A 24,374-nucleotide genomic window follows, 5' to 3' on the forward strand; every position below is an offset into this window, starting at 1 on the left:
TGCAAACGAACTCAAATGCTTCAAGAAGTGGACAGTCTCCTTTAAGAGACCTGCAAAATGAGGCAGAAGACAAGCAGCTTTTATAAGATGTACAATAAAGAACAAGGAAGCAGCAAATAGAAAATATCCAACTGCCTGGGGCCACACAGTCAACCTTGTTTGGGCTGAGAAGATGGAGAATTGGCTTGGCATTTGGGGATTGGCTGGCTAGATATACCGCATTTCTGGTCAAGTGGGGCATTTCCAGGGGCATGACAGTTCCCGAAGTTTTGGTTTGCTGACATGGCACCGCAGGCGTGGGCCTAGAAATTGATTTCAACAATGTCTAAACTCAGCTACTTGCCTTTCTCCTGCAATTGTTTCTTCCTCCACATTAGAAACTTCAGAAGCATCTTTGAATCATTCTTCTTCCTTGTCATCTACATACAGGTCTTACGTATTTTGAACATTACAAAGAGTAGATTATACGTTTACTAAGCTGTAGTATGTAATGGGGCAGGAGGTGGAGCAGGGGGGAAATTGTTGTAGAATTGATCAGGAAAGGCCAAGAACCAAAAAGCTCCAGAGATGGAGAAGGTCCAGTGACACCCCTTGGGCTCTACCTGATCCCATCCCCTAGACCTTACTGGTGCCTTCAGTATAGGGCCTCTTCACACTTTATTTTGGGCACGGCAGTATCACAATGCAATCCTGATGCTAAGTACCTGGAGTTAGCACAGATTTCATAGGTTAAATTCTCTCCAAGACACCCCCCCACCCCCACCCCGCCACAACTTCAGACACCAGCAGCAAGCTCTGGGATCACCAGGCCCCCTGTACCTCTGACCAAATGTCTATAAATCTAGGGGTTGCCCCAGTGCTCCCAATAATTTACTAGAATGACTCACAGATCTTCAGGAGATGCTGTGTTCATGATTTTAGTTTTATTGTAAAGGATACAAATCAAGAGACACTTAGGGTAAAGTGTGGAGAGTCTCAAACATGAAGCTTCTGTGTCCTCAGGGCACATCACCCTTCCTGCACATCGTTGTATGATTACCAACCAAAAACAGTTCACCCTGGTTTTGGGGTGTTTAGTTTTTTTTTTTTTTTTTTTTTTTTTAAGATTTTATTTATTTTGGGCGCCTGGGTGGCTCAGATGGTTAAGCAACTGCCTTCGGCTCAGGTCATGATCCCAGGGTCCTGGGATCGAGTCCCACATCGGGCTCCCGGCTCAGCGGGAAGCCTGCTTCTCCCTCTGACCCTCTTCCCTCTCATGCTGTTTCTCGCTCGCTCGCTCTCTAATTTTATTTATTTTTTAGAGATCCAACCATTTTAGAGATCCAACAATTTTTTAACAACACGTTAATGTTGGAGTACCTGTTTGACATCCAGTAGAGATGACCCATGGGCAGCTTTTTTTATGAGTCTAGAAATCATGACAAAAGTCTGGGCTGAATTCTGGCAAGTAGGGCTGGATCTTATGTGAAGGAAGCAACTTGCAAGACGATGAGTAGTGCCTCCTTAAATTCCATGCCCTAGGCTCCTCCTTTCCTCATCCTAGTCCCAGTCTGCTGGGAGTCCTAGGAATGTCAAGCATGGATGAATGGAATGGATCTCCAAGAGGTCAGTAGGAAAGACCTAGAGGGGTCAAGGACAGATCCCTAGAATTACCAACCATAGAGAGAGTGGTGGGGGGAGGGGCAGAGGGAGAGAATCTTCAAGCAGACTCCCTGCTGAGCACAGAGCCCTGCGCAGGGCTTGATCTCCCAACCCAGGAGATCACGACCTGAGCCGAAAACCAAGAGTAGGATGCTTATCTGACTGAGCCACCCAGGCGCCCCCATATCATTTCTTCTTAACCTCCAGTACTCATACGGGATTCCAGCCAGGCTAGCATCTTCACCAGTCCTTTAACACACTGTGCTTATTCTTGACTTTCACTGACATGGTCCCTCTGCTAGGCATGCCCTCCTCAATCCTTCTAGAAATATGCCAGAAGTCATTCAAGATCCGGTAAAATTCTCTAGTTCTCCTGTGAACCCCTTTCTTATTAAACCATCTCATATTGATCACTTCTTCCTCTTTATAATCTATTAGCCCATTTGAGCTTTTCTTTTTCTATTTAACTTTTCCACTCATAGTACATTTGGAAGTCCAATGAGTAAGTGCCTCCAGGAAAAAGCCCAAGCTTCCTAATTACTTTTTTATTCCCATGTAGTGCATGATATTTTGAATATACTAGCCTTTGAATATACTCAATAAATGGTTTAAATTGAATTCGCTTCTTAATTTATATCCTTTTCAGACTCCATTTTTATTTTTCTTCTCATCTTTTTTTGCACTATTATTCTATTCCGTGCTGAAAGCCTATTGCCACTTTTTCTCCCTTGTTTTTTTATTTTTTCGAGCTCATTCCTTCCACCTCCTATTAGTCCATTCTAGAGTATGGAACTGTCAACCATCATAGTGAAGGGATCCATAGAGACTATGAAACCCCACTGAGTTTTTTTTTTCCAGATGAGAAAATGGGGGACCACCAGGGCAGTGAGGTGACTTGTCCAGGGTCACACAATGAATTGGTATCAAACCGGAGATGAAAAGCCCGGAGATCAGAAGTCTCCTGAATCTTACCCATGCTGCTCTTTCACCTCTGTCGTCCCCTTCATTCTGTCTTCCTTTTCTGTTGTCATCCTCGCATCTGTCCATTCACATCCCCTGTGGCAATTGCTTTAGTTCAAGTCTGGAAGTAAAAGTCTCCCCAAGTTCTGAAGTGTGATGACAAGTATAACAGGGTTTTGAGCTCCATGCCACTGAGTTCTGAAACCTGCAACTTCATAGAACTTCTCATTGGACTTCCTTTGGTTCTCTTTGGCCACGAGATGTCCCAGAGTCCCCGGACTGGACTGCGAAGACCACCACCCAAGGGAATGGGGACTGGGAGACTCCTATCTCTAGCTCTGCAAAACCATGCTTCCTTTTCTGATCCTGCCCCTCCTTCTGCTCTCTTAGACCTCCTGAGGCTTGCATGCATGCTGGAGTCTGACCCTGAGCTGGAGTTGTCCCTACAAAAGTATGTGATGGAAAGCATATTGAAGCAGGTATTTGCACAGTTTGATTTATTGGCTTTTATTATCAGGGATCTTGGACATCAGGAAAGATCGAGAAAACCAGTAGCTAGTAAAATGTTTCATTGAACTAAAAAGAGATGGGGCTGACGTTCTCCATGTGTAGGTGACTACAAAATGTGTTCTTCAAATCAGGATATTTTTAAGAGTTAAAAGAGGCATTATTCATAATTACACTCTGACAACAGGCATAAACCATGACTGTGTGTTTTTATACAACTGGACAAATGGGAACTTTTTTCCCCAAGCAAACAAGAACATATGGTCACCCTTTGTATACCCCACATAGTCAAAAGATCGCAAGTGAATTAACATTGCTACACTGTTTCTCTAAGTCACTCACCTTAGATCTGGAGCTTTGGGAGTTAACAATAAAGATAATTAGAATGCCCCGAACTACCTCCTCCACCCCCTAAAATTTTCCCTTTTTATTCGCTTAGATCTAGGCTTTCTTAAATGTATTAATTCATGTGAATCTCAGCACTCACCATATGCCAGGCATTCTGCTCTCATGTATTTATTCTCCACAATTCTTGCTAGACAGCTTTATCCCCATTTTATATATGAGAAAACAAAGACCCAGAAGGATACCAGGAACTTTTCTAAGGTTATAAAGTAAGAGATGTAGCTAGGATTTGAACCTTGTTCTGTCTGAATCCTACATTTTTTTTGCACAGGCTGAACACCTTCCTAATATATGCATGTTTTAATCTTTAATTCCATCAAAATGCAGTTGTGTCCTGGAGGACATCTTAGGCAAGCCTGAACAGTGGGCAGCTGCCTTCCCAGTGTGAGTTGAAGTGAAATCAGAACACATCCCTCCATCTTCAGCCCAATTTAGAAGCCCTACCTCCAGTATCTGCAATTGTTTGACCCCTCAAGATATGACACATTATGCTGCTTCAGCTGCAACCAGCCAAGAGCAAGATTTACAGGAAGGGAAGGCAAGATAGACTCCATGAGCCACCAAGAAAATTGTGGGTAGGAATGATGAACACCGGGTAAAGAGATACAGCTGAGGGGGCAGAAAGGAGGCAAAAGACAAACCTTTCACACAGTACCAAGACTGCACCTAAAGAATAGAGATCCTCAGAGATGCAGTGATTGCATTTTTCCAATCAAAGCTCAGGCCACAGAGTCCAGTGGAATAATTTTTAACTCATTTCTTTGCTAGATTTAATCTTTAATATTTATTTAATATTAATTTCTTATTTAGTGATTTATTGGGGAAGTCAAAGAAAGTCATCACATCGATTAGTTAGAGATTACTAAATCATCTTTTTTTAAAAAAAGATTTTAATTCATTTATTTGAGAGAGAGAGAGCACAAGGCAGGGGAGGGGGAGAGGGAGAAGCAGACTCCCAGCTGAGCAAGGAGCCCGACTTGGGGCTCGATCCCAAGACCCTGGGATCATGACCCAAGCTGAAAGCAGACGCTTAACCAACTGAGCCACCCAGCCGCCCCTATTAAATCATCTTTTATGAAAAGAATAAAATTACCTGAAACCAGGACTGTCCCAGCCAGTTAGGAAGCATGACCGCAGGATTCCCTATGCACAATTCCCTCCTTTGTCTAGAAGATATGTTTTATGTTGTCAATGGAGAATCTGATACTTTTGTGCTATTTGGAGAGAAAATGAAATTATTTTCCCCCATTGGTTTGCTTTGCACTTAATTAAACAAAATTCAAGAATGATGAGAGGCAGGCATCATTTGGGAATGCGCTTCTTTCCTTTCCCTGGGCCTGTTGTGGGCGGGGTGGAGAGAAGAGAGGAGTGGAATGAAATATACCGCCTGGGGACGCAGGTGCGAGTCCTAAATGGAATATTGGCCTAGGAACCTGGAGATCCAGATTCTGTATGACCCTGGGAAACTTGTGTAATTGCTCCGTGTCTCAGTTACCTAATCCGTGAAGTGGGAATAATAATGCTGATTTTATTTCATTTGAAGACAAAGTAGGATAGAATGTGAAAGTATTCCGGACGGTCCCGGGCTGTGAAAATATCAGGTTGGATTATGTAACATGCTGTCCTTATCCCTAACTTGTAAGAGAGTCAAAAGGAACAGTACTTCTTTCTGTTATTGTGATGGCTCCCACTGGCACTAGGGAGCAAGCAGCTGGGGCAAGGGTGTGGTGGTCATGAGCAAGTCTGGATGTTCACACCGGAAGAGATTTTGATAGTGCATTCCATTTCCATCTGCTCGGCTTTGGGCTGACTCTGCCATGTTGCACCTCGTACATTCTGATAACTTCCGCTTTCTGGAGAACCTCAGAAGGTTAGTTGCCTCCAGGGATAATGTCATGGAGGTGGGGTTGTGACAAAGAATCCACTGCCAAGGACACACACTAAGGAAAGCTGCTCTCGACTCCACAGATTGATGACAAACAGCTTCGGGGTTATTTGTCTGAGCTTCGCCCAGTGACAATTGTGTTCGTGAACCTGATGTTTAAGGACCAAGACAAAGCAGAAGTCATAGGCTCGGCCATCCAGGATGCCTGTGTGCACATCAATTCTGTCCTGAGGGTCTTCCGAGGCCAAATCAATAAAGTCTTCATGTTTGACAAGGTAAATATGAACTCAGGGGTGGGAACCTACCGAGAATTTAAGGTTGGCACTCCCACCTATGGACATTGGTGAGCGGAAGAGAAGAGACTTTTAACCTAAAAATATCCGTCTTTATTTGTAGTTATAGAAAGAGCTTATATGGTAGATTTGGCACTTACTATGTGCCTGGAATTGTTCTCAACCCTTTACACATATTAACTCATTTCACCCTCAGAACTCCTCTAAGAGGTAGGTGCTGAGACACTGAGACACTGAGACAGGTGAAATTAAGTTTTGCTCGTGATCATCCAGTTAGTGGATAGTGGGCTGGATTCAAATCCCGCTAGGCCGCCTTCCCAGGCTCTGCCCTTCAGCCCTATGCTTGACTAGCTCTCCCTGTAGGCACATCTGCAGCCCCACATCTCCCGGAGATTTTAGGTCAGGTGTCTAGTAACCTTCACACCCCAGAAGCCTGTTTCTAATAATCCCTACCTGCCATATCTACACCTCCTTCCCCTTCCAGCTTTGTGGGGTGGGGGTAGGGAGGGAGGCCAAAGCAGGGAGGGAGGAAGGGGGCGGGGGTGGGGATGAGGGTTGGCACCTCTAGCTTCTGGGTGTTTTTAATCTGCTCTTAATCAGTTCAGAGAAGAACAGTGTAATTGGCACGTTACCACAGAAGTGATAGTGAGCATGGATTCCCCATCTCAAGTGTTTTTGCATCTTTTTGCACTAAATTACTGCCCCACACTCATTCATTTATTGGGCATTCTATAGAAAGGGGTTACCCTCTAGTCTTTACACAGACCTGAATCAGGACTTCCTTTCTCCCATCAAGACAGAGCCCGGCACCAACTAGGATCTGACCCTTAGACTCTTTTTGGAGAGGGTTGAAGAAATCAAGGCATTCTTTTTTGCATATCATCAGGCTATAACATATACAGACTGAAATTTGTAGTTCATTGTCCTTTAATTATTAGGCTCTTTCCTTATAGACAACAGCATCTGACTGAGGTAATTTTTTAAGTGATTGATACTAAGAATGCCAAGCTTCAGAGTTTAATCTCTGCTCAGAACAGTTAAAGTCATGCCAAGAAAAACCACTCTCAGTTTAAGTCTTTCTCCCTACGAATAATAACAATATCTAAAAAGAACATTATAGTTCACAAAGTGTTACTGTATATCAGGTTTATATTATATATGTATATAATGTTATATTATGTTTACAAATATAACATCGTTACAAAAATATATATATATACACTATAAAGTATGTATTCTATATAAAATATGGAATATATGTAATATACTATGAGAAGTGTATATATACTATAAAGTAGTTTATAGTTTATATATATACATACATTATATATATGTAATATACTATGAGAAGTGTATATATACTATAAAGTAGTTTATAGTTTATATATATACATATATTATATATATGTAATATACTATGAGAAGTGTATATATACTATAAAGTAGTTTACAAACTTTGTATATATATATACAAATATATATATATACAAATATACACACACACACACACACACACAAAGTAGCAAAAGCAACCTTGGCAGGTCTATGTTATATCCATTTGCAAACTGAGAAACTGAAGTTCACAGAGTGTAGTTGACTTATTCAAGTTTCCACACTTGAGGTTTTTTTGTTTAATTTTTAAAAAAATTTTATTATGTTCAGTTAGGCACTGTACAGTACATCATTAGTTTTTGATGTAGTGTTCGATGATTCATTAGTTGCGTGTAACACCCAGTGCTCATCACAACACGTGCCTTCCTTAATACCCATCACCCGGTTACCCCATCCCCCCACCCAAGTTTCCACACTTGTGAAGGGGCCTGAGAACACAGATTTTCTGATTGCAGAGCTGGTACCTTTCCACTGCTCTGTGCTGCCTACACAGATCTACACTTAGCACCTTGTAGCAGAAGATCTTGACTGAAAGGGAAGAGACAGGTGGGGGCACACATAGCCCCATACAACCCATTATCTCTAGAGAAAAGCAAGCCCTCCTCAGGCTCGAGCCCTACTGCTGCTGATGCACTTAGAAGTTAGATGAAGTTTACTAAACATAAAATAGGTAGGAGAAAAATCACGATGAAATGTGATCCAGACAGGGAAAGTTGCTACCCACCTTCCACTGGGCCTTCTGGCTGGTCCACTTCAAAGATCGCCTTGCACCAGCTGTGTTTGCTGACTCTCTCCCTCACAGGGCTGCTCCTTCCTCTGTGTCTTTGGTTTCCCTGGGGAAAAGGCTCCTGATGAGGTCACTCATGCCTTGGAGAGTGCTGTGGATATATTTGACTTCTGCTCTCAGGTTCACAAAATTCAGTGAGTGTTGCCCCTGATCCCATCTGGTGATCCCTGAGCTTTTTGTAGTATCTGGGGAGAGAAGACAGGGTCAGGGAACAGGAAGTAAGGAGAGAGCTGTCTGGAAGCCCTTCTGTTTGTATTCATTATTCAGGGCCGAACCAGCCCCGGTGCAGTGATAAAGGGACCGTAGAGGCCAAGTGCAGAAAGGACATCCTTACAAAGTTTAAATGTAGCAGGTTTGCAAGAAAACCTAATTGGGTTGTCTCTCGATCCTCCGGCTTACTTTTTGGTAGAGGTTGAACTACCAACACCATGTTGGAGACCTGCATTGATTTTTAATAACCAGGAGATACAAGGAGTCCTTGGGCTGGAAATGTATATATTGATCTGGCCTCAAGATGTTCTACTCACAGTAAAACTGTTAAGATAAGTAAGGTTTACTATCCCCAGCCCTGGCTGCCTGAGAGCCCAGGCCCCCAGGATCATCTAACCTGAGCACCCCAGTGACCCAACACTTAGTTCTACTTAGCTACAAACAGGTATCACCCCCTTGCTCTAAATATTTCCACCATGTCAGCCCCTAGTCATCTATATATTCGGTTATCCTCATGTACTAACGAAGTTAGCTTCTGATGCCACATACTACATCTGAGTTACTTCTGTTCAAAATAATGACTTTATTCTTTCTAGCAATAACAAAGATAAGTTAAATTGTTTAGAACCACAGCTGCTCTTCATTGAGAGTCCGCTTAGGGTGATGAGAGGTTCTTTTCTAGAAAAGTGCCTCAGATGAATACTTAAAAAGAGCAGAAAAGCGAACTGATTTATCACTTCTAAGAACTTAGTTCTGCGTCTCAAACTGTCCATCCTTCACAGCTCTAGGCCCTGTACAGTGGCCCTAAACTCCCCACCGCAGAATACAGTTACTTGTTGAAACTCCTTTCCCTCCCTCCCTGCCCCGTTCATCGTCATGCCCCCACCCTCCCCACGTTCTCTCTGCTCATTATCTTTCCCTTTCGCCTTACAACTCTCTCGCTTTCTTCCGGGCACCAGTACCGTCTCCATCGGCGTGGCCAGTGGGATTGTCTTCTGTGGCATCGTTGGACACTCTGTGAGACATGAGTACACAGGTGTGCTGAGCTAGCTCATCTCGCTGCGCCTTGCCACCCAGCTTTGTGGGAGGAAGGGCAAAACTGAGTGAGACGTGGGCCCTGCCCTCTAAACCTATAGTCTTCCAGGATGAACCAAGCCATGTAGCTTTGCCCATTGGCATCTTGATGCTGGCAAAGTGCGTGTTTCTGGGGCTCTGCCTGGGTATCACATATGTAGTCATTCGAGGGGAGCAACGGAGGCTCTAAGCTCATGGACTGAGGCGGGGGCAGGGCCTTTGTAATAATTGCCTGTTATCATTAGACAGTTACGCCTCTTAATTCCCATTAAAAAATCCTAAAGAAAATTAAGAATATTGGCATTCCTGATAAATAATACTAATCTCAAAATAAAAGAGAAAGAAATGCTATCTCAAGATTTTGCTGCTTTGACTTCCCTCCTCAACCCTATTTCAGTTTGAGATATTCAGAAACAATACATCTGGAATACTGAAATCGTTATGTCTGAAATGATTGGATATCTGAGATTTTCTTCAAAATAATACAGGGTGGAGAGTAGATGGGAGTGAGAGTGGGGCAGGATTGGCCACACATTTGTGGCTTTTGGGACTAGGTGACAGGTATATGGAGATTCATGATACTATGCTTTATTGCATGGTCAAATTTGAATAATAAGCAGTTTTTAAAAAGAATATCTTGATCAAAAGAAGATGTTAGTTGAAAAAAAAAAGAATATCTTGATCAGAAGTGCTTAAGTTTGTGTTAAAGTACTATATTTAAAACCTAGCTAGTTGTAACATTAATTGAGGGCTTACTAGCATCCAGGCACTGTTGAAAGTGATGCGCATGAATTGACTCATTAATCTTTATTTTTTTAAAAAAAAAAGACTTTATTTGACAGAGAGAGAGAGCACAAGCAGGGCGAGCAGGAGAGGGAGAAGCAGGCTCCCCGCTGAGCAGGAAGCCCGACATGGGAGGTAGGGCTCCATCCCAGGACCCTGGGATCATGACCTGAGCCAAAGGCAGACACTTAATGACTGAGCCACTGAGGCACCCTGACTCATTAATCTTTATAAACTGTCCCCTGAAAGAGATACTCTTATCATCCCCATTCACAAATCAGGAAACGGAAGCATGGGAGTACTAATTTGCCCAAGTAATTTGGTAACATAGTTAGAGGTAGGGCTGGGGAATCGAACCTGCCCAGCTTCCTTCAGACGCTGTGCACTACAGTGTATTACCCTTTAAAATACCCCCTGAGTCTGTCTCACACACACACACCCCTTCCAGCCCTATTTATTCACTCTTAAGAAATCGCCAGTGGGGTGCCTGGGTGGCTTGGTCAGTTAAGCATCTGTCTTCGGCTCAGGTCATGACCTCAGTGTCCTGGCATTGGGCTCCCTGCTCAGTGGGGAGTCTGCTTCTCCCTCTTCCTCTGCCCCTCCCCCTGCTCATGCTCTCTCTCTCTCTCAAATGAATAAATAGAATCTTAAAAAAAAAAAAAAAAGGAAATTGCCAAATGAAGGTGATTCATTTTGAAAATGAAATGAAAAGTTGCTATTTTGTGCCTCACTTGAGGGTCAGTGTCCCCCGCCCAAGCTTGTGCTTGTCTGTCTTGTAGCAGAAGACCAGCTACACCTCTTCTGTGAGCCCTCAGGCTTATGGTCACCACCAGTACAGAACCCTCTCCATACACCAGACCCTTTTATCTCCAAGCACATCATCCCCGCCGCCTCCCAGAAGAGGTAGAAACGGTGCAGATAGCTAATCAGGTTCACTCCCTTATAGTTTGAAATAACCATTGGCAGAATAAGGGTAGTCGAAGGCGGGACTTCTATGTCATTCATGAGAGGTGAAAGCAGTAAGGAGTGAAAATGCCCCTTGGGGACAGTATGTTTCTGATTACGTTCTGCTAGTTCAATGGCTGTTTTCTCCCTGGTCTTTGCCTTTCTCCCTTCTGTTTTAGTAATTGGTCAAAAAGTCAACATAGCTGCCAGGATGATGATGTACTACCCAGGGATCGTGACATGTGACTCCGTCACCTACAATGGTAGCAACCTACCAGCCTACTTTTTCAAAGAACTTCCAAAGAAGGTCATGAAGGGTGTTGCAGATTCTGGACCGGTCTATCAGTGTTTGGGACTTAATGAGAAAGTGTGAGTGTGGGGCATTGATTTTGTGGTATTTTTTAGTAAAGAAGTGGGAAAATTATGATAGCAAAAACCATCAGTCACCATGTCAGATCTGAATCCAACTTACGAAATTAAAATCTATTCCTTCCCCAGAACAAGGCCCAGATTTCAAAATCCTTCATCTTTCTCTATCCTACTGATATTATAGATGGTGCAAGATCCCATTCTGCCCTCATTACTGATAATCTGAGGGTGATTCGTCACAGGTTGTGCAAACAGAACAGAGTCCCTTCATTTGAGTATCTATTTGGACCCAGCTGATCACAGTGACCAACCATTAAGCATTTAGTGATCAAAGCAACTGTGTGCCAGGCATCAGTAGGGCTAAAAGAGGATAAGATAATTATTCCTCCTGTAGGTCTGTAGTGAAATATATTCCTCCAAAGACCAGCTGAGATGTATGGGTATCACCTTGGAACTTAAAATCCTTCAGTGCCTTCCAATCACCTTCATAATGTGCAAATTCCTCGAAATGACATACAATGTAACCACCTGCCTTTCCATCTTCATCTCCTCCTATGCCCCCTCCTCTGGGCTGTCTAAATAGATTGCCCTCTCCATCACCCACCCACCCCCAATTCTACTGGGAAAATCACAGTCAACTTTTGACATCTATTTCAAGGGATCTTGAATTTATTTCAGGGATCTATTCCTGCACAAGGCCGGCTCTGGAACTACCCAGTCAAGCTCAGACAGCTTAGCTTTTTCCTCCTCTGTGTACCTTTTCCTCCTCTGTGTACCTCTCTGGTACATACCCATCACAATTACTGACCTGATAGGCTTTTCACTTACTACGTTATGAGCTCTTTGAGGGAAGTGGCTATTTCTTGCTTGTTTTTATATTCCCAGTGCTTAGCACATAGTGGGCACTCAATAATAATGAATACATGAATGAGTAAATGGAAAGTGGGTGGTATTATTCTTAATATTAGCAAGCTAAAATATAGGTCTTAAAGGTCAGATAAAAGAATCAGGGCAGCAGTTGGTTCAAGGAGTCTTTATCATTCACCTTTGTATTCCCAGGGTGCAGCACTGTACTTGGCATGCGTAGACCATCAATAAAATGCTGTTTGAATATATGAGTGAATAATACTAATTTTTTTTGTGGGCCCTTATTAAGTACTAGGCATTCTACCTCAAAACATGTAATTTACTCTAGTATCAACCATATCAGGTAGAATCTATTATTATCTCCAGTTTATAAATTTAAAAGCTGAGATTCAGAGATGTTAAATGACTTGTCCACGGTCATCAATCTAGTAAACAATAAAGCCAAGTTTCAAAATGCCACAATAATGCTGCATTATAGACAGCCACAAAACCTTAGTGGCTTAGTATATACCACAATAAATATTTGTTTATCCCACAAATGTGGGATTCAGTTGATCTTGGCTGGATTTGGCTGATCTTGACTAGGCTTGTTCACCTGCATGGGGCTCTGCAGGTTGTTGGCTGATCCAGGACGATGTCAGGTGGGATAAGTGGGAAGTCTGGCTGACATAACGGGGACAGTTTGGCTCTGTGTGTCTCAGCCTCCATCAGACTGGCCCAGGCATGTGGTCATGGCAATATCAGAAGAGCAAGAGAGAGCAAGCCCAATGCCCAAGCATTTTTCAAGCCTCTGTCATGTTTGGTAACATCCCATTGGCAAAGTATTCACAAGGCTGAGCCCAGAGTGACGTAGCACAAGGCACAGATACAGGTAGGGGTGAAGAAGAGGGGCCACTAATGCAGTCAGTCTACCACAGGAACCCAGGACTACCCGATCCCAAAGGGTGGCCTCCTCATAGTTTTTCTATACTGTTTCTGCAAGTATGAGAGTGTAGAAATCACAAATATGAACAGGGCCTGGTTCCTGCCCTGAAAAGTCACAACTTCATAGGGAAGGCCAACATATACAATATACAAAATTAGCTGTATATTACATGGGAGAGTTGGCATGTCCTGTAACAGAGACATAATAAAACAGTATATTAGTGCAGGCAAGGAAATGATCCATTTGACTAAAAAAGCTCCTTCAAGAAATAATATTATGCAGTGGGCAAGCGTACGTACCCTGGCCTGGTTATAGATACTGATTCTGTCAGTATCCTCTGTTGCTGTCCCCACTACCCGTGGGATCTTGGGCAAGTTAAACTCTCTGCACCTCAGTTTTCTCATTTGTAAAATGGACATAATAGTACTTTCTTAATGAGGTTTTTGTCAGGAGGTAAGGATGATATATGTAGAGCACGTGAAACTATGCCAGGCACGTTGCATGTGCTCACCAAAGGGGGGCCATTGTTGTTTGAGCACGTGGTGGACCCTTTCCAGGATGTGACGCAATATGCCACATCCAAGTCCATGGGTCCCATCATGGTGTCTGGTTTCCCTAGAAAGGTTCAGTTCCACCAATGCAGACTCAACAAGCATTTAGTGAACACTCTACCAGGCACTACATAAGTTGTTTGGACTCTCTATTACCAGGTAAGAACTTCTCTTTTCTCCTCCCCCTGGCATCTGCAACCCTTAAGTCAGGGGATAGATTCTTCTTAGAGATCGAAAAAGGAGACTTTCTGGGAACTAAGCATGAAACACTCTTGCTCTCGATATTTCCCTGTTCTGACTCTAACATCTTTTCTTTTCTTCTCTTCAGCATGTTTGGTATGGCATACCTCATCTGCAACAGAAATGAGGGCTACCCTTTGCTGGGTAGGTAGTGGGCCTTGATTTTTAAACTTCTTTATTGAACTATAACAAAACATACAGAAAAATACACCAGCGTTACATCTGCATCTTACTGAATTATCACAAAATGAGCATACAACCACCATCCAGGCAAAGAAATAGAAAAATAGAAGTCCTCCGGGAACCCTCACATACTTTATCCCTCACCCTCTCCCCAAGATGTCTAACACCTTAGATGACTCAGGCCTGTTTGTGATATTCCTGTAAGAGAAGTTGTACAATGTGTAATTACATATGCCTTCTTTTAATCAACTTTATGTTATGAAATTCCTCCATGGTGCTAGGTGTAGTGGTAATTCATTCATTTTCATCACTATGCAGTATTCCATTTTGTAAACGTACAACCATTTATTCATTCTGTCATTGTACAACATTGGAATTGTTTCCAGTTCTTGGTTTTTACGAATAATACTGCCATAAAGATTCTTGTACATGTCTCTTGGTGAACACATGTACGTGTTTCTGTTGAGCGTATATGTAGGAGAGAAACTGTCAGGACAAAGGGCACAGCTTTGGTAGGTAATGCCAAATAATTGTCCAAAATGGTTGTATTTATTTATATTCTGACTAACAGTGTTATGAGAGTTCCAGTCACTCTTCACCCTTACCAACAACTTAGTTTTAACAGTCTCTATAATTTTAATAACTCTGTTGGGCATATAGTCGTGTCTCATTGTGATTTCCATTTGAATTCCCCTGATATGGTTGAGCTCCTTTTTCATATATTTACTGGCCCTTTGGACATCATTTATAAAGCATCTATACAAATCTTGTGCCTATTTTTCAGTTGGGTTGTATGTTTATTATAGATCTGTTGGAATTTTTTATATATCCTAAAATAGGTACACTGTTGTTTTTCCAGTATGTAACTTTTCCCATTCTGTGCTTGCCTTTTTACTGTTTTTTTTTTTAATTTTATTTATTTATTTGTCAGAGAGAGAGAGAGAACACAAGCAGGGGGAGCAGCAGAGAGAGAGAGGGAGAAGCAGGCTCCCCATTGAGCAGGGAGCCTGATGCGGGGATCAATCCCAGGACCCTGGGATCACGACCTGAGCCGAAAGCAGATGCTTAACCGACTGAGCCACCCAGACGCCCCAACCTTTTTACTCTGTTAATGATGTATTTAATGAACAGAATATTTTATTCTAATGTAATCCAGCTTATCAGTCTTTTATAGCTAGTGCTTTTGTATACTATTTAGAAATTTTTCTTCACCCAAAATTCATGAAATTTTTTTTTAGATTCTCTTCCGGAAATTTTGTTTGACCTTTTACATTTAGATCTGTGATCTAAATCTGGCAGTGGCCGTGATGTTTTTGTGATTCGTGGTGACAGGGACCCCATCATAAGGAAGCTAACTCGAGACTAGACTAGACAGGGAAGTGGACATAAAACAAGGGAGGGATATACCCTCGGGGGGAAGAGATCCTCATGAAGGTAAGCCTGTGGATTCTGAAGGCAGCCATTTCTAAGAACACTTGAAATGTCCTTCTGTTAGACTTGAACATCCCTAAAAGCAGCATCATAAGTTAAATCCTGGTCCTAACTGTGTTAGGACAGTTAGGAGGAGGCTCTGTTCCACACTCTGGGGGCATGTCGGGACAGAATCCTGATTTCAGCAGAGCCTAAAAGAAGGCAGCTCTTCCAGAACTGTAGAGGATCAGCAGCCATGCCCACTTTCACTGTGTTCAGGTGTTTTTCAGAGTCTAATCACTCTTTGTAAATCCAGACCCCCAGACTCCTGAAGGCTGGAAAGGAGAAGGAATGCTCACTCTCCCCCTCCTCTGAGGCTTTACCTCCCAGCCTAGGATATGCTTGTTGTGATAGTGATTGACAGCAAACAGAAGTCCTAACCCCCCTCTACAAGATCAAGGACTTAATATGGCAGTCATATGAAAACACATTGGTCACAATAGGCATATATTCTAGTTGCCTTTTTCCCTGATTCCCCGATTCCATCAGGTAAAGATCAAGCCCACATATCTTTTCCTTAAACTCTAGTCAAAAAAGAGACTGTCAGAAGTTAGGACTATAGGAAGTGCCCTTCTTTTACAAGAGTTCCTGTGAATGAAATTATGTGCTAACCAACCGCATAGATGTCAACAAAACTATAATCAAAAAAGTGGTTTTTTGGGCGCCTGGGTGGCTCAGTTGGTTAAGTGACTGCCTTCGGCTCAGGTCATGATCCTGGAGTCCCTGGATCGAGTCCCGCATCGGGCTCCCTGCTCGGCAGGGAGTCTGCTTCTCCCTCTGACCCTCCTCCCTCTCATGTGCTCTCTCTCATTCTCTCTGTCTCAAATAAATAAATAAAATCTTAAAAAAAAAAAGTGGTTTTTTTAAGATCAAAAATACATGCAACAGTCCCAGATCTTAGGGCCTTGTTTAGATAGAAACAAGGTGCATGTACTTCAAGTCAAGACAACTAGACTTTATTTTAGAATACAGCTGAAAGACAATCCATAAGGTCTTACCTGTATGGGCCCCTTATGAATAGGACGCAGAGAGCTAGAAGACGCGGCTCTCTGGCCGCCTGGGCTCTGTCTTCTGAGTTACCTACTGAGCCTCGGGCCAAAGAAGAGCATGACACATCTCACAATATCGAAGTTCAAATGCATTTTCAGAAAGGGAATGTTTCACCCAGAAGAAGTCACATAGTCTGCAGGTTAGTTCTCCCTAAATCGTGCCCAGAAATTTATATCACCAAGTAAACACTTAGCTTCTTTGTATAGAGCATCTAGGCTTGAAAGAATGGTCCTGGTTTTCAACAGACGTTGGATCACACCTCGTGTATGTGTTTACTCCATGAATGGACACCTAACTCTCTCAGCAGTGACCAATCCAGCAAAGGAGGAGGAAACCAGCCCTGAAGGGCTCTCCAGCTCCTTCCACAGAAATTGCTCACTCCTCTGAAATGACAGCTCTGGCAGCTCCTTCTTGTCCATGCAGGTTTCAAAGACTGTGGGCTGAGTTTCAGATTTCAGTCAGGGCATCCTGTTACATATATTTAAAAACACGTAAGAAAAATAACAGCATCAGGGGTGTAACCACGGTGATGTTTATTTGCTCCTAAGTTTTCCATATTTTTCACAGTGAGCATGTGTTAGTTTTATAATCAGAAAAAGACTATAATTTATTTTTACTAAGAATGTAGGTTGTTCCTAGGAAAGAAATAATCTACACGTGATTTCTGAGAGCAAATTGAATGTTCTTATCCCTGATCATGTTTCTAGTGGCCCTGAGAGAAGTATAATTTCTCATTTATAAAGAGCAAGTTTCTTTCACAGAATTAGAAATAAAAATACTTTATAGGAACCCTAACTTTAATACATTTATTTTCCAGTATAATAATCTACAGATTACTTCTAGTGTGTTATAGAAAGCAAGAAAAAGGAAAGGAACACAAGGGCCAGGGACAGATAATGCTGGTTTTGTTCTTGGTTGTGTAATCTAAGCAGTTGGCTACACTAAATTTTGGTTTTCTATGCTAAAATTAAATGGACATTATAATGAACATTATAAGAATACTTGCCCTCACAGCTTGTGGGGATCAAATAAAATTGTAAAACTACGTTGTTAACTGGAAAGCTCCAGAGAAAGATTTTAAAAAATTTTTAAAGGGCACAGGATCTCAAGAAAGTTAATGAACAATTCCATGGAAATTCCAGAGGTATTTTTAGAAGTGGTATCACTGTGTGCTTTTTTTTTTTTTGTATCTCTAGATTATTTTATGTTGATTAGGTTTGCTCCCTTTTTAAAAAATAAAAACAACAGGACGTGATAAGGAGATCAAATACTTCATGTGTACTATGAAGGAATTTTTGATATCCAACTGCAGCCGAGTCCTAATGTACGAAGGATTATCAGGATATGGAAAAAGCCAGATACTTATGGAAATTGAGTATCTGGCCCAAGGTGAGAACCACAGGTGAGTGTCTTGCCATGATCACTTCTTGGAAACCCAGAGAAATGTCTTTAAGAGTTTCATTTATTTTAATGCTCCTCTCCTTTATATTATTTATCATATGCGAACCACCCACAATCTGTCAGTTATTGGGTGTCATGCCCTCTGTACTAAATAAATAATTAATGATAAACATATTGAGCTGAGAAATGAGAAGCTGGGCTGACCCCTGGAGATCCTAATTTAATGCCAGATGGGGCTTGGATATCAATATTGTAAAGCTTCCTAAGTAATCCCAATGTGCAGTTTGAGAATGCCTGCCCAGATATTGAGAGGAAGGCTAGATGGGGTCTACAGAACAAACACAGAAATATATCCAGCTCGGACAGAGAATCACTAGTTCAAACCATTTAGCCCTGGAGTGGGGATGGAGAATGATAGGCCTCTGGATTTTCCTTTGGAAGGCAGAGCTAAGGTACTTCTATCACACCGTTTTTCTGTTTTCATACGAGAAATGTCACGAGGGCACTCTGGGACAGCCCATGTGGCACCCTCGTGGCAGTGGGCAGGATGGTATTCAATAACAGTGACCAGTGACGGTGACTTAGATGAGGACGATGGTGTCCCATATCCTTTCACGATCAAACCTCAAGGCTTTAAGGGGAAAATGCTTATAAACCACATATTATTGTTACCTGTTTTTCTATTCCTTTTTAATGTCAAGCCTAGGAAAGGCTGGTTCATAAATATCTTTAACATTGCTTAGGAGATAATTAATAACCAGAAGACATTTATTCATTCATTCATCCTGTCACTTATCGAGTACATCCTACGTTCCAGGAACTGTTGAGGGCTATATTGGTTTGCTAGAGATGCTGTAACAAAGCACCACGAACTGGGTGGCTCCATGAACAGAAATTTGTTGTCTCTGAGTTCTGGAGGCTAGGAGTCTGAGATCAAGGTGCCAGCTGGGTGGGTTCCTTCTGATGGCTGTGAGGGACGGTCTGTTCCATGCCTTTTCCCCTAGCTTCCTATGGCTGGCTAGCAATCGTTGGTGCTCTTTGGGTTGAAGAAGCATCACCCAATCTCTGCCTTTATCTTTATATAGTGTTCTCCCTGTGCCTTGTCTGTGTCCAAATTTCCCTTTCTTATAAAAACACTAGTGATTTTGGATTAGGGGCCCCCTCTATGCCAGTATGACCTCACCTTAACCTATGTAATTACATCTATAGTGATCCTATTCCCAAATAAGATCACATTCTGAGGTACTGGGGGCTAAGACTTCAACATATGAATCCAGGGGGGACATGAGTCAACCCATGACAAATGCCAATGCCCGGAAGATGAATAATATCTGATCCCTGCCCTCAAAGAGCTCTATGGAAGAGAAGGAGAAAGAGGGAATAAAAATAGGATGCGGTGAGGACAGTGATGGAGGTGTGCAATCGAGTATTGGGAAGCTATGACAAAGAGGGGTCTGTAACCCAACCTCAGGGCACCAGGGAAGATTTCCAGGAGGCTGCACCTGAGCTGAGATTTGCAGATAAGCAGGAGACGAGGGATTAGACAGCGCTGGGAGGAGCGGTAAGCTGCCAGGCTGGGGCGACAGCTCTGGGTGTGCAGGGAACTCTCACTAGTTTGTTGGTGGAGGGTAGATGGCTGGGCAGAGTGGCAAGATATGATATAATGAGACCTGGGAAAGTCTGGTATGGCCCGTAAAAGAAGTCTAGACCTTTCGGCAGTGGGAGCCACTAAAAACTTGTAAATAGGAGAGAGGATTTGCATCTATCCAGATACATCAGGCCTCTGGAAAGGCAATGCACTGAATCATGGTGCTAGGCAGGGGGAGTAGCATGTTCCTCAGCAGTGTGGGTGAGAGTCTGAGGGCTTGGGGCAAGGTGGTAGGGATGGGACTACAGAAGACAACATAGCGAGGGTCAATTAGGGGGGCTCAGGGACATAGAGGAATGAGGGAGTGTATCTGAAGCAGGAGTAAAGAACAGCTTCCAGATAGTTTGGGAAATAGCTGTTGTAACAACTGAATAGGAAGAGCCAGAGCTTTCCTTCAGCCTTTATTATTTTCAGAAAATATATTTAAGAACTCTTTTTTGCTTCTCGGCTTTCTTATAAACAGGACTATTGCTATCGCGTTGACTAAGATCAGCTTCCATCAGAATTTCTATACCATCCAGATACTCATGGCCAATGTCCTGGGTCTGGATACTTGTAAACATTATAAAGAACGACAGACCAACCTTCAAAATAAAGTCAAGACTCTGTTGGATGAGAAGTTCCACTGTCTCCTGAATGACATCTTCCACGTCCAGGTGAGTAGCTAGATTGTGCCTCTGCAGGGAAGAGTGACGGGGTACCTGCAGTAACTCCCGCCTGAGGTTGGATGACTTAGCATCTCTTTGCCATTTATTATCTTTCTCTTTTCTCATGTGGAGATGATGTGGGTGATGAGGAAGTGGCTCCCAATTCTCCTTGAATGAGCTTCCACCTTCCTGAGACATTGGAGGTATCTAGAAATACCATACTGGAGAAAATCCAGATGGCCACCTGCTGATTCATTTTTTTCTCACCTTTCCATCAGAGCTATCCTGTAGTAGCTGGTGCCAGGCACAGAGTCCCTCTGCTCCTGCAGGTGACTGCCAGGGCAAAGACAGAGTATGCCCCCAGTACATCCTGTATCTAGTAGGTTCACTGACATAGGGTGGCATAGCTGGAAGGGACGTTATGAACCATCTAACACATGAGGATTTGAAGGCACAGAATGGTAAAGTGATTTGCCCAAAGTCACACAGCTAGTAGCTCCCTTTGCTATTTCCCCAGACTCAATATTCTCATAATTCTTTATACAGTTCCCTATTTCACGAGAGGTTTCCAAGATGACCACCTTAAAAAAGCAAAAGCAGTTGGAAGCATTGTTTATGAAGATCTTGGAGCAAGTAAGAGCATCTGTGGGTCTAAAGTAATGGGGGAGGGAAAAGGGAGGTAGCCCGAGGGGTTCAGACGCCACTGGCAAGAAGCTTTGAAATCTTCATCTTAACACCCCTCGCATCTCCTTCTTCCTTCCTTCCAAACCTCAAGTCAAGAGTCTGTTCAGAATTTAGCTGTGCTTGAAAGGAGTCCCTTTAACATTACTCCTGGGAGTTTGGCCTCTCCTTAAAACCAGCCCTCCCTCCTCCTCCCTCTCCCTGAGAGGCAGTATATCCAAATGGTTATGGATGTAGGCTCCGTAGTCAGACTACCAACATCTGAACCCTTAGGCCTATCACTTGCTACCTGGGTTACTTTGAGGAAGTGACTTAACTTGTCTATGCTTTTGTTTTGTCATCCATAAAACAGGGAAATAGTAGTACCTGGCTCCCAGGGTTGTGTAAAACACTTAGAACAGTGCCTCTTTATCAGAAACACTCCCCCTATCTTACTTCTCTCTCTGAGTAATCTCATGACAATCCACTATATGTTGACAATCACCATATTTATATTCACCTCTCTCATAAGCACCAGCACCATATTTCCAAGAACCTTCCATACATAACACGTGGATGTAGTAACTCACATTCAGGTCGGTGTCTAATACTAAATTTTCTTTTTCCTACTGCAATGGACCCTTCTTCCTCATTCTGGTCCTTGACTTAGTTAATGGCAGATTCATTCAAGCTTCATTTAAAGTTGTCTTTGTTCCCCATCCTCATCGGTTGCCACTTGTACCTCATCTACTGAGTTGTCAAGTCCTACCATTTCTCCTGTGGGTGGCCTCTGTCGTGTCTCCGGCCTCTCTTCCTTGCTGTACTTCTCTCTCTCCTGGACTATTTCCATGGCTTCCTGATGAATCTCTGTGCCTCATACCTCTCCACTCCAGCTCATCCTCCATATAACTGCCAGAGCACAGGCAGATTGCACCAACCCATCCTTTCTACTATCCAAATAATTCCCAGGGCTAATGACATAAAAGCCAAAAGCTTTTGTTGTTGTTGTTGTTGTTGTTGTTAACCTGGAGAAATGCTATTCATCCTTCAGTGTCACTTCTTTGGTAAAAACTGACCAAAGCACTAGGTATGACTAGTTCTTCTTCCAATCTGTTTCTGTAGCACTTTGAACATCTTTCTTATGATATTTACCACACACTATGACAATTTGTTCCTTATATGTGTGTCTCTCCCCCTTAGGAGATGGTGAGTTTCTTAAGGGCAGGGAGCCTGATTCATTTTTATATTACCACTGAGCAGCTCAGCGTCTGGTACATTATAAATGATCAATTCAAGTTTGTGGCATTGTCTTAAGTTTATGATATGACTTTCTCCTTCTCCACTTGGCAAGGCAATATGAGTAATTTCAAAATGTCAGACTTTGGACTGTTTGTGTTACAAGTATCCTCCAGAAAGCTTCTTAAAAAAACATGGATTTACAAACAGAAAAACAGACTCTTAAATATGGAGAACAAAATGATGGTTGGCAGAGGGCAGGTGGATGGGGGCTGGGAGAAATAGATAAGGGGATTAAGAGTACACTTATCTTGATGAACACTAAGAAATGTATGGAATTGCTGGATCATTAGATTGTATACCTGAAACTAATATAACACTGTATGTTAATTATAGTTGGATTAAAAAAAAAAAACTTCTGTAGAAAATGAAAACAACAAAAAACCATCGGGGCGCCTGGGTGGCTCAGTCATCAAGCATCCGCCTTTGGCTCAGGTCATGACCCAGGGTCCTGGGATCAAGTCCCGCATCGGGCTCCCTGTTTGGCGGGAAGCCTGCTTCTCCCTCTCCCTCTCCCCCTGCTTGTGTTCCCTCTCTCGCTGTGTCTCTCTCTGTCAAATAAATAAATAAAATCTTAAAAAAAAAAGAACAAAAAACCATGAATTTATGAATTCTATCCCCCTAAAGATTCAAAGAGGCTTAGGTTGGGCTTAGGAATTTTAGTTGTTGGTCTTTGTTTTAAATTCCTCAATTGGTTCTGATGCACAATCTAGTTTGGAAATCACCACTAAAGCTATGCTTTAACTAAATGCTATGACAGTAATCTTCAGAACATTTACTATTTGTGTGACCTTGGCAAGTTACTTAACTGAAATTTTCTCAGTAAATAGATTCAATAGGACCACTTCCTGTGAATGTTATGAGGAGTAAATGAGTTAATTTATGTAAAGAGCATCACACAGTGCTTGGAACATAGTAAGTGCAATGTAGACGTTGACTTTTAGTCACATTAGAGAGAATCCAATTCAGTCTTCTCATTTTTAAAATTTATTTATTTATTTATTTATTTATTTATAAAGTTTTTATTTATTTATTTATTTTAAAGATTTTATTTATTTGACAGAGGGAGACACAGCGAGAGAGGGAACACAAGCAGGGGGAGTGGGGGAGGGAGAAGAAGGCTTCCCACCGAGCAGGGAGCCCAATGCGGGGCTCGATCCCAGGACCCCAGGATCATGACCTGAGCCGAAGGCAGACACTTAATGACAGAGCCACCCAGGTGCCCCCAGTCTTCTCATTTTAAATATGAAGAAACCAAGGCCTAGGATATATTATAGAACTCATGCTTTTTTGGTTCCTGCTTGACTCTCCTCAGTTTACAAAGATTCACTGACAAGGCCATCATATAGCAAAAACTCACATTTCTATCTGTCCCATATTTTTAAAGGTATCAGCCAAAAACAAAACAAATGTAACGCTAACCTCCCCATTAATCAAAACGTCCTCAAGAAGAGTTAAATAGCTAGTAACAGAATGGAGCTGCAGGGGCAGATTTATTATGTATATGTAATGAAACAGGTTATAATACTTTATAATGATTGTCTTATGAAATCTGAAATTTTAAAGTAGCCTTTGCTGCTTTAGATGGTAAAAACATGGAGGGGAAGAATGGGTTAACTGTCTTCCCAGAAGGAGCCAAAAGAAGCCAAGAGCAGTGTGGAGCCGTGAGAGGGGAGAAGGTCTTCTCCATTTAGACACTTCACACAGTGCAATGCAGACCTCACTCTGCAAGGGGCTGACTCTACCGTGTAAGCTCTTATTTTGTTCAATACTGTATCCCCAGCACCTAGAACAATATCTCACCCTGATGAGTGCACAATAAATGCTTAAGAATAAATAATTCAGACTAGGGAGGGCAAAGGTAGCCTACACCTGGAAAGGGACCCGTGATCTGTTTTCAAGTGTGACATATACCACAGTTTGGACTAGAATAGCATCAACTAGCTTAGCTTCTTTCAGCACTGCGTATGTAGCGTCTAGCCCAGTAGGTGCTCAGTTAGTGTGTGTTGAATACATACATGTTGGTTGAACAAATGTCAGTTAGATAAACCCAGGAGATCTTCATTTGTCAGTAGATTAAAATGACGTGTGGTGAAGATATCAGTTCTTTTTATGTAGCGGGTGCTTTTACTTGGCTACAACCCCGTTTACCCTACAAATCTGCATTATCTTTACACAGGGATTT

At 42.4% G+C, this 24,374-nt stretch overlaps 1 protein-coding gene across 1 annotated transcript in view; it reads left to right on the top strand.

The window, feature by feature from the left end:
* Window positions 1-24,374, top strand: part of ADCY10 (adenylate cyclase 10) — a 77,377-nt gene that overhangs the window by 6,929 nt on the left and 46,074 nt on the right. Inside the window, exons 7-15 of the mRNA XM_035010910.1 lie at window positions 2,992-3,080; window positions 5,482-5,673; window positions 7,886-8,004; window positions 9,040-9,116; window positions 11,062-11,251; window positions 13,923-13,978; window positions 17,786-17,939; window positions 20,050-20,242; window positions 20,780-20,866. Coding sequence (XP_034866801.1) covers window positions 2,992-3,080; window positions 5,482-5,673; window positions 7,886-8,004; window positions 9,040-9,116; window positions 11,062-11,251; window positions 13,923-13,978; window positions 17,786-17,939; window positions 20,050-20,242; window positions 20,780-20,866 — 1,157 coding nt within the window. The remainder of the gene's footprint in view (window positions 1-2,991; window positions 3,081-5,481; window positions 5,674-7,885; window positions 8,005-9,039; window positions 9,117-11,061; window positions 11,252-13,922; window positions 13,979-17,785; window positions 17,940-20,049; window positions 20,243-20,779; window positions 20,867-24,374) is intronic.

Source organism: Mirounga leonina, unplaced genomic scaffold, assembly GCF_011800145.1.
Source record: "Mirounga leonina isolate KUSES-001 unplaced genomic scaffold, KU_Mleo_1.0 Mir_154, whole genome shotgun sequence".
NCBI lineage: Eukaryota > Metazoa > Chordata > Mammalia > Carnivora > Phocidae > Mirounga > Mirounga leonina.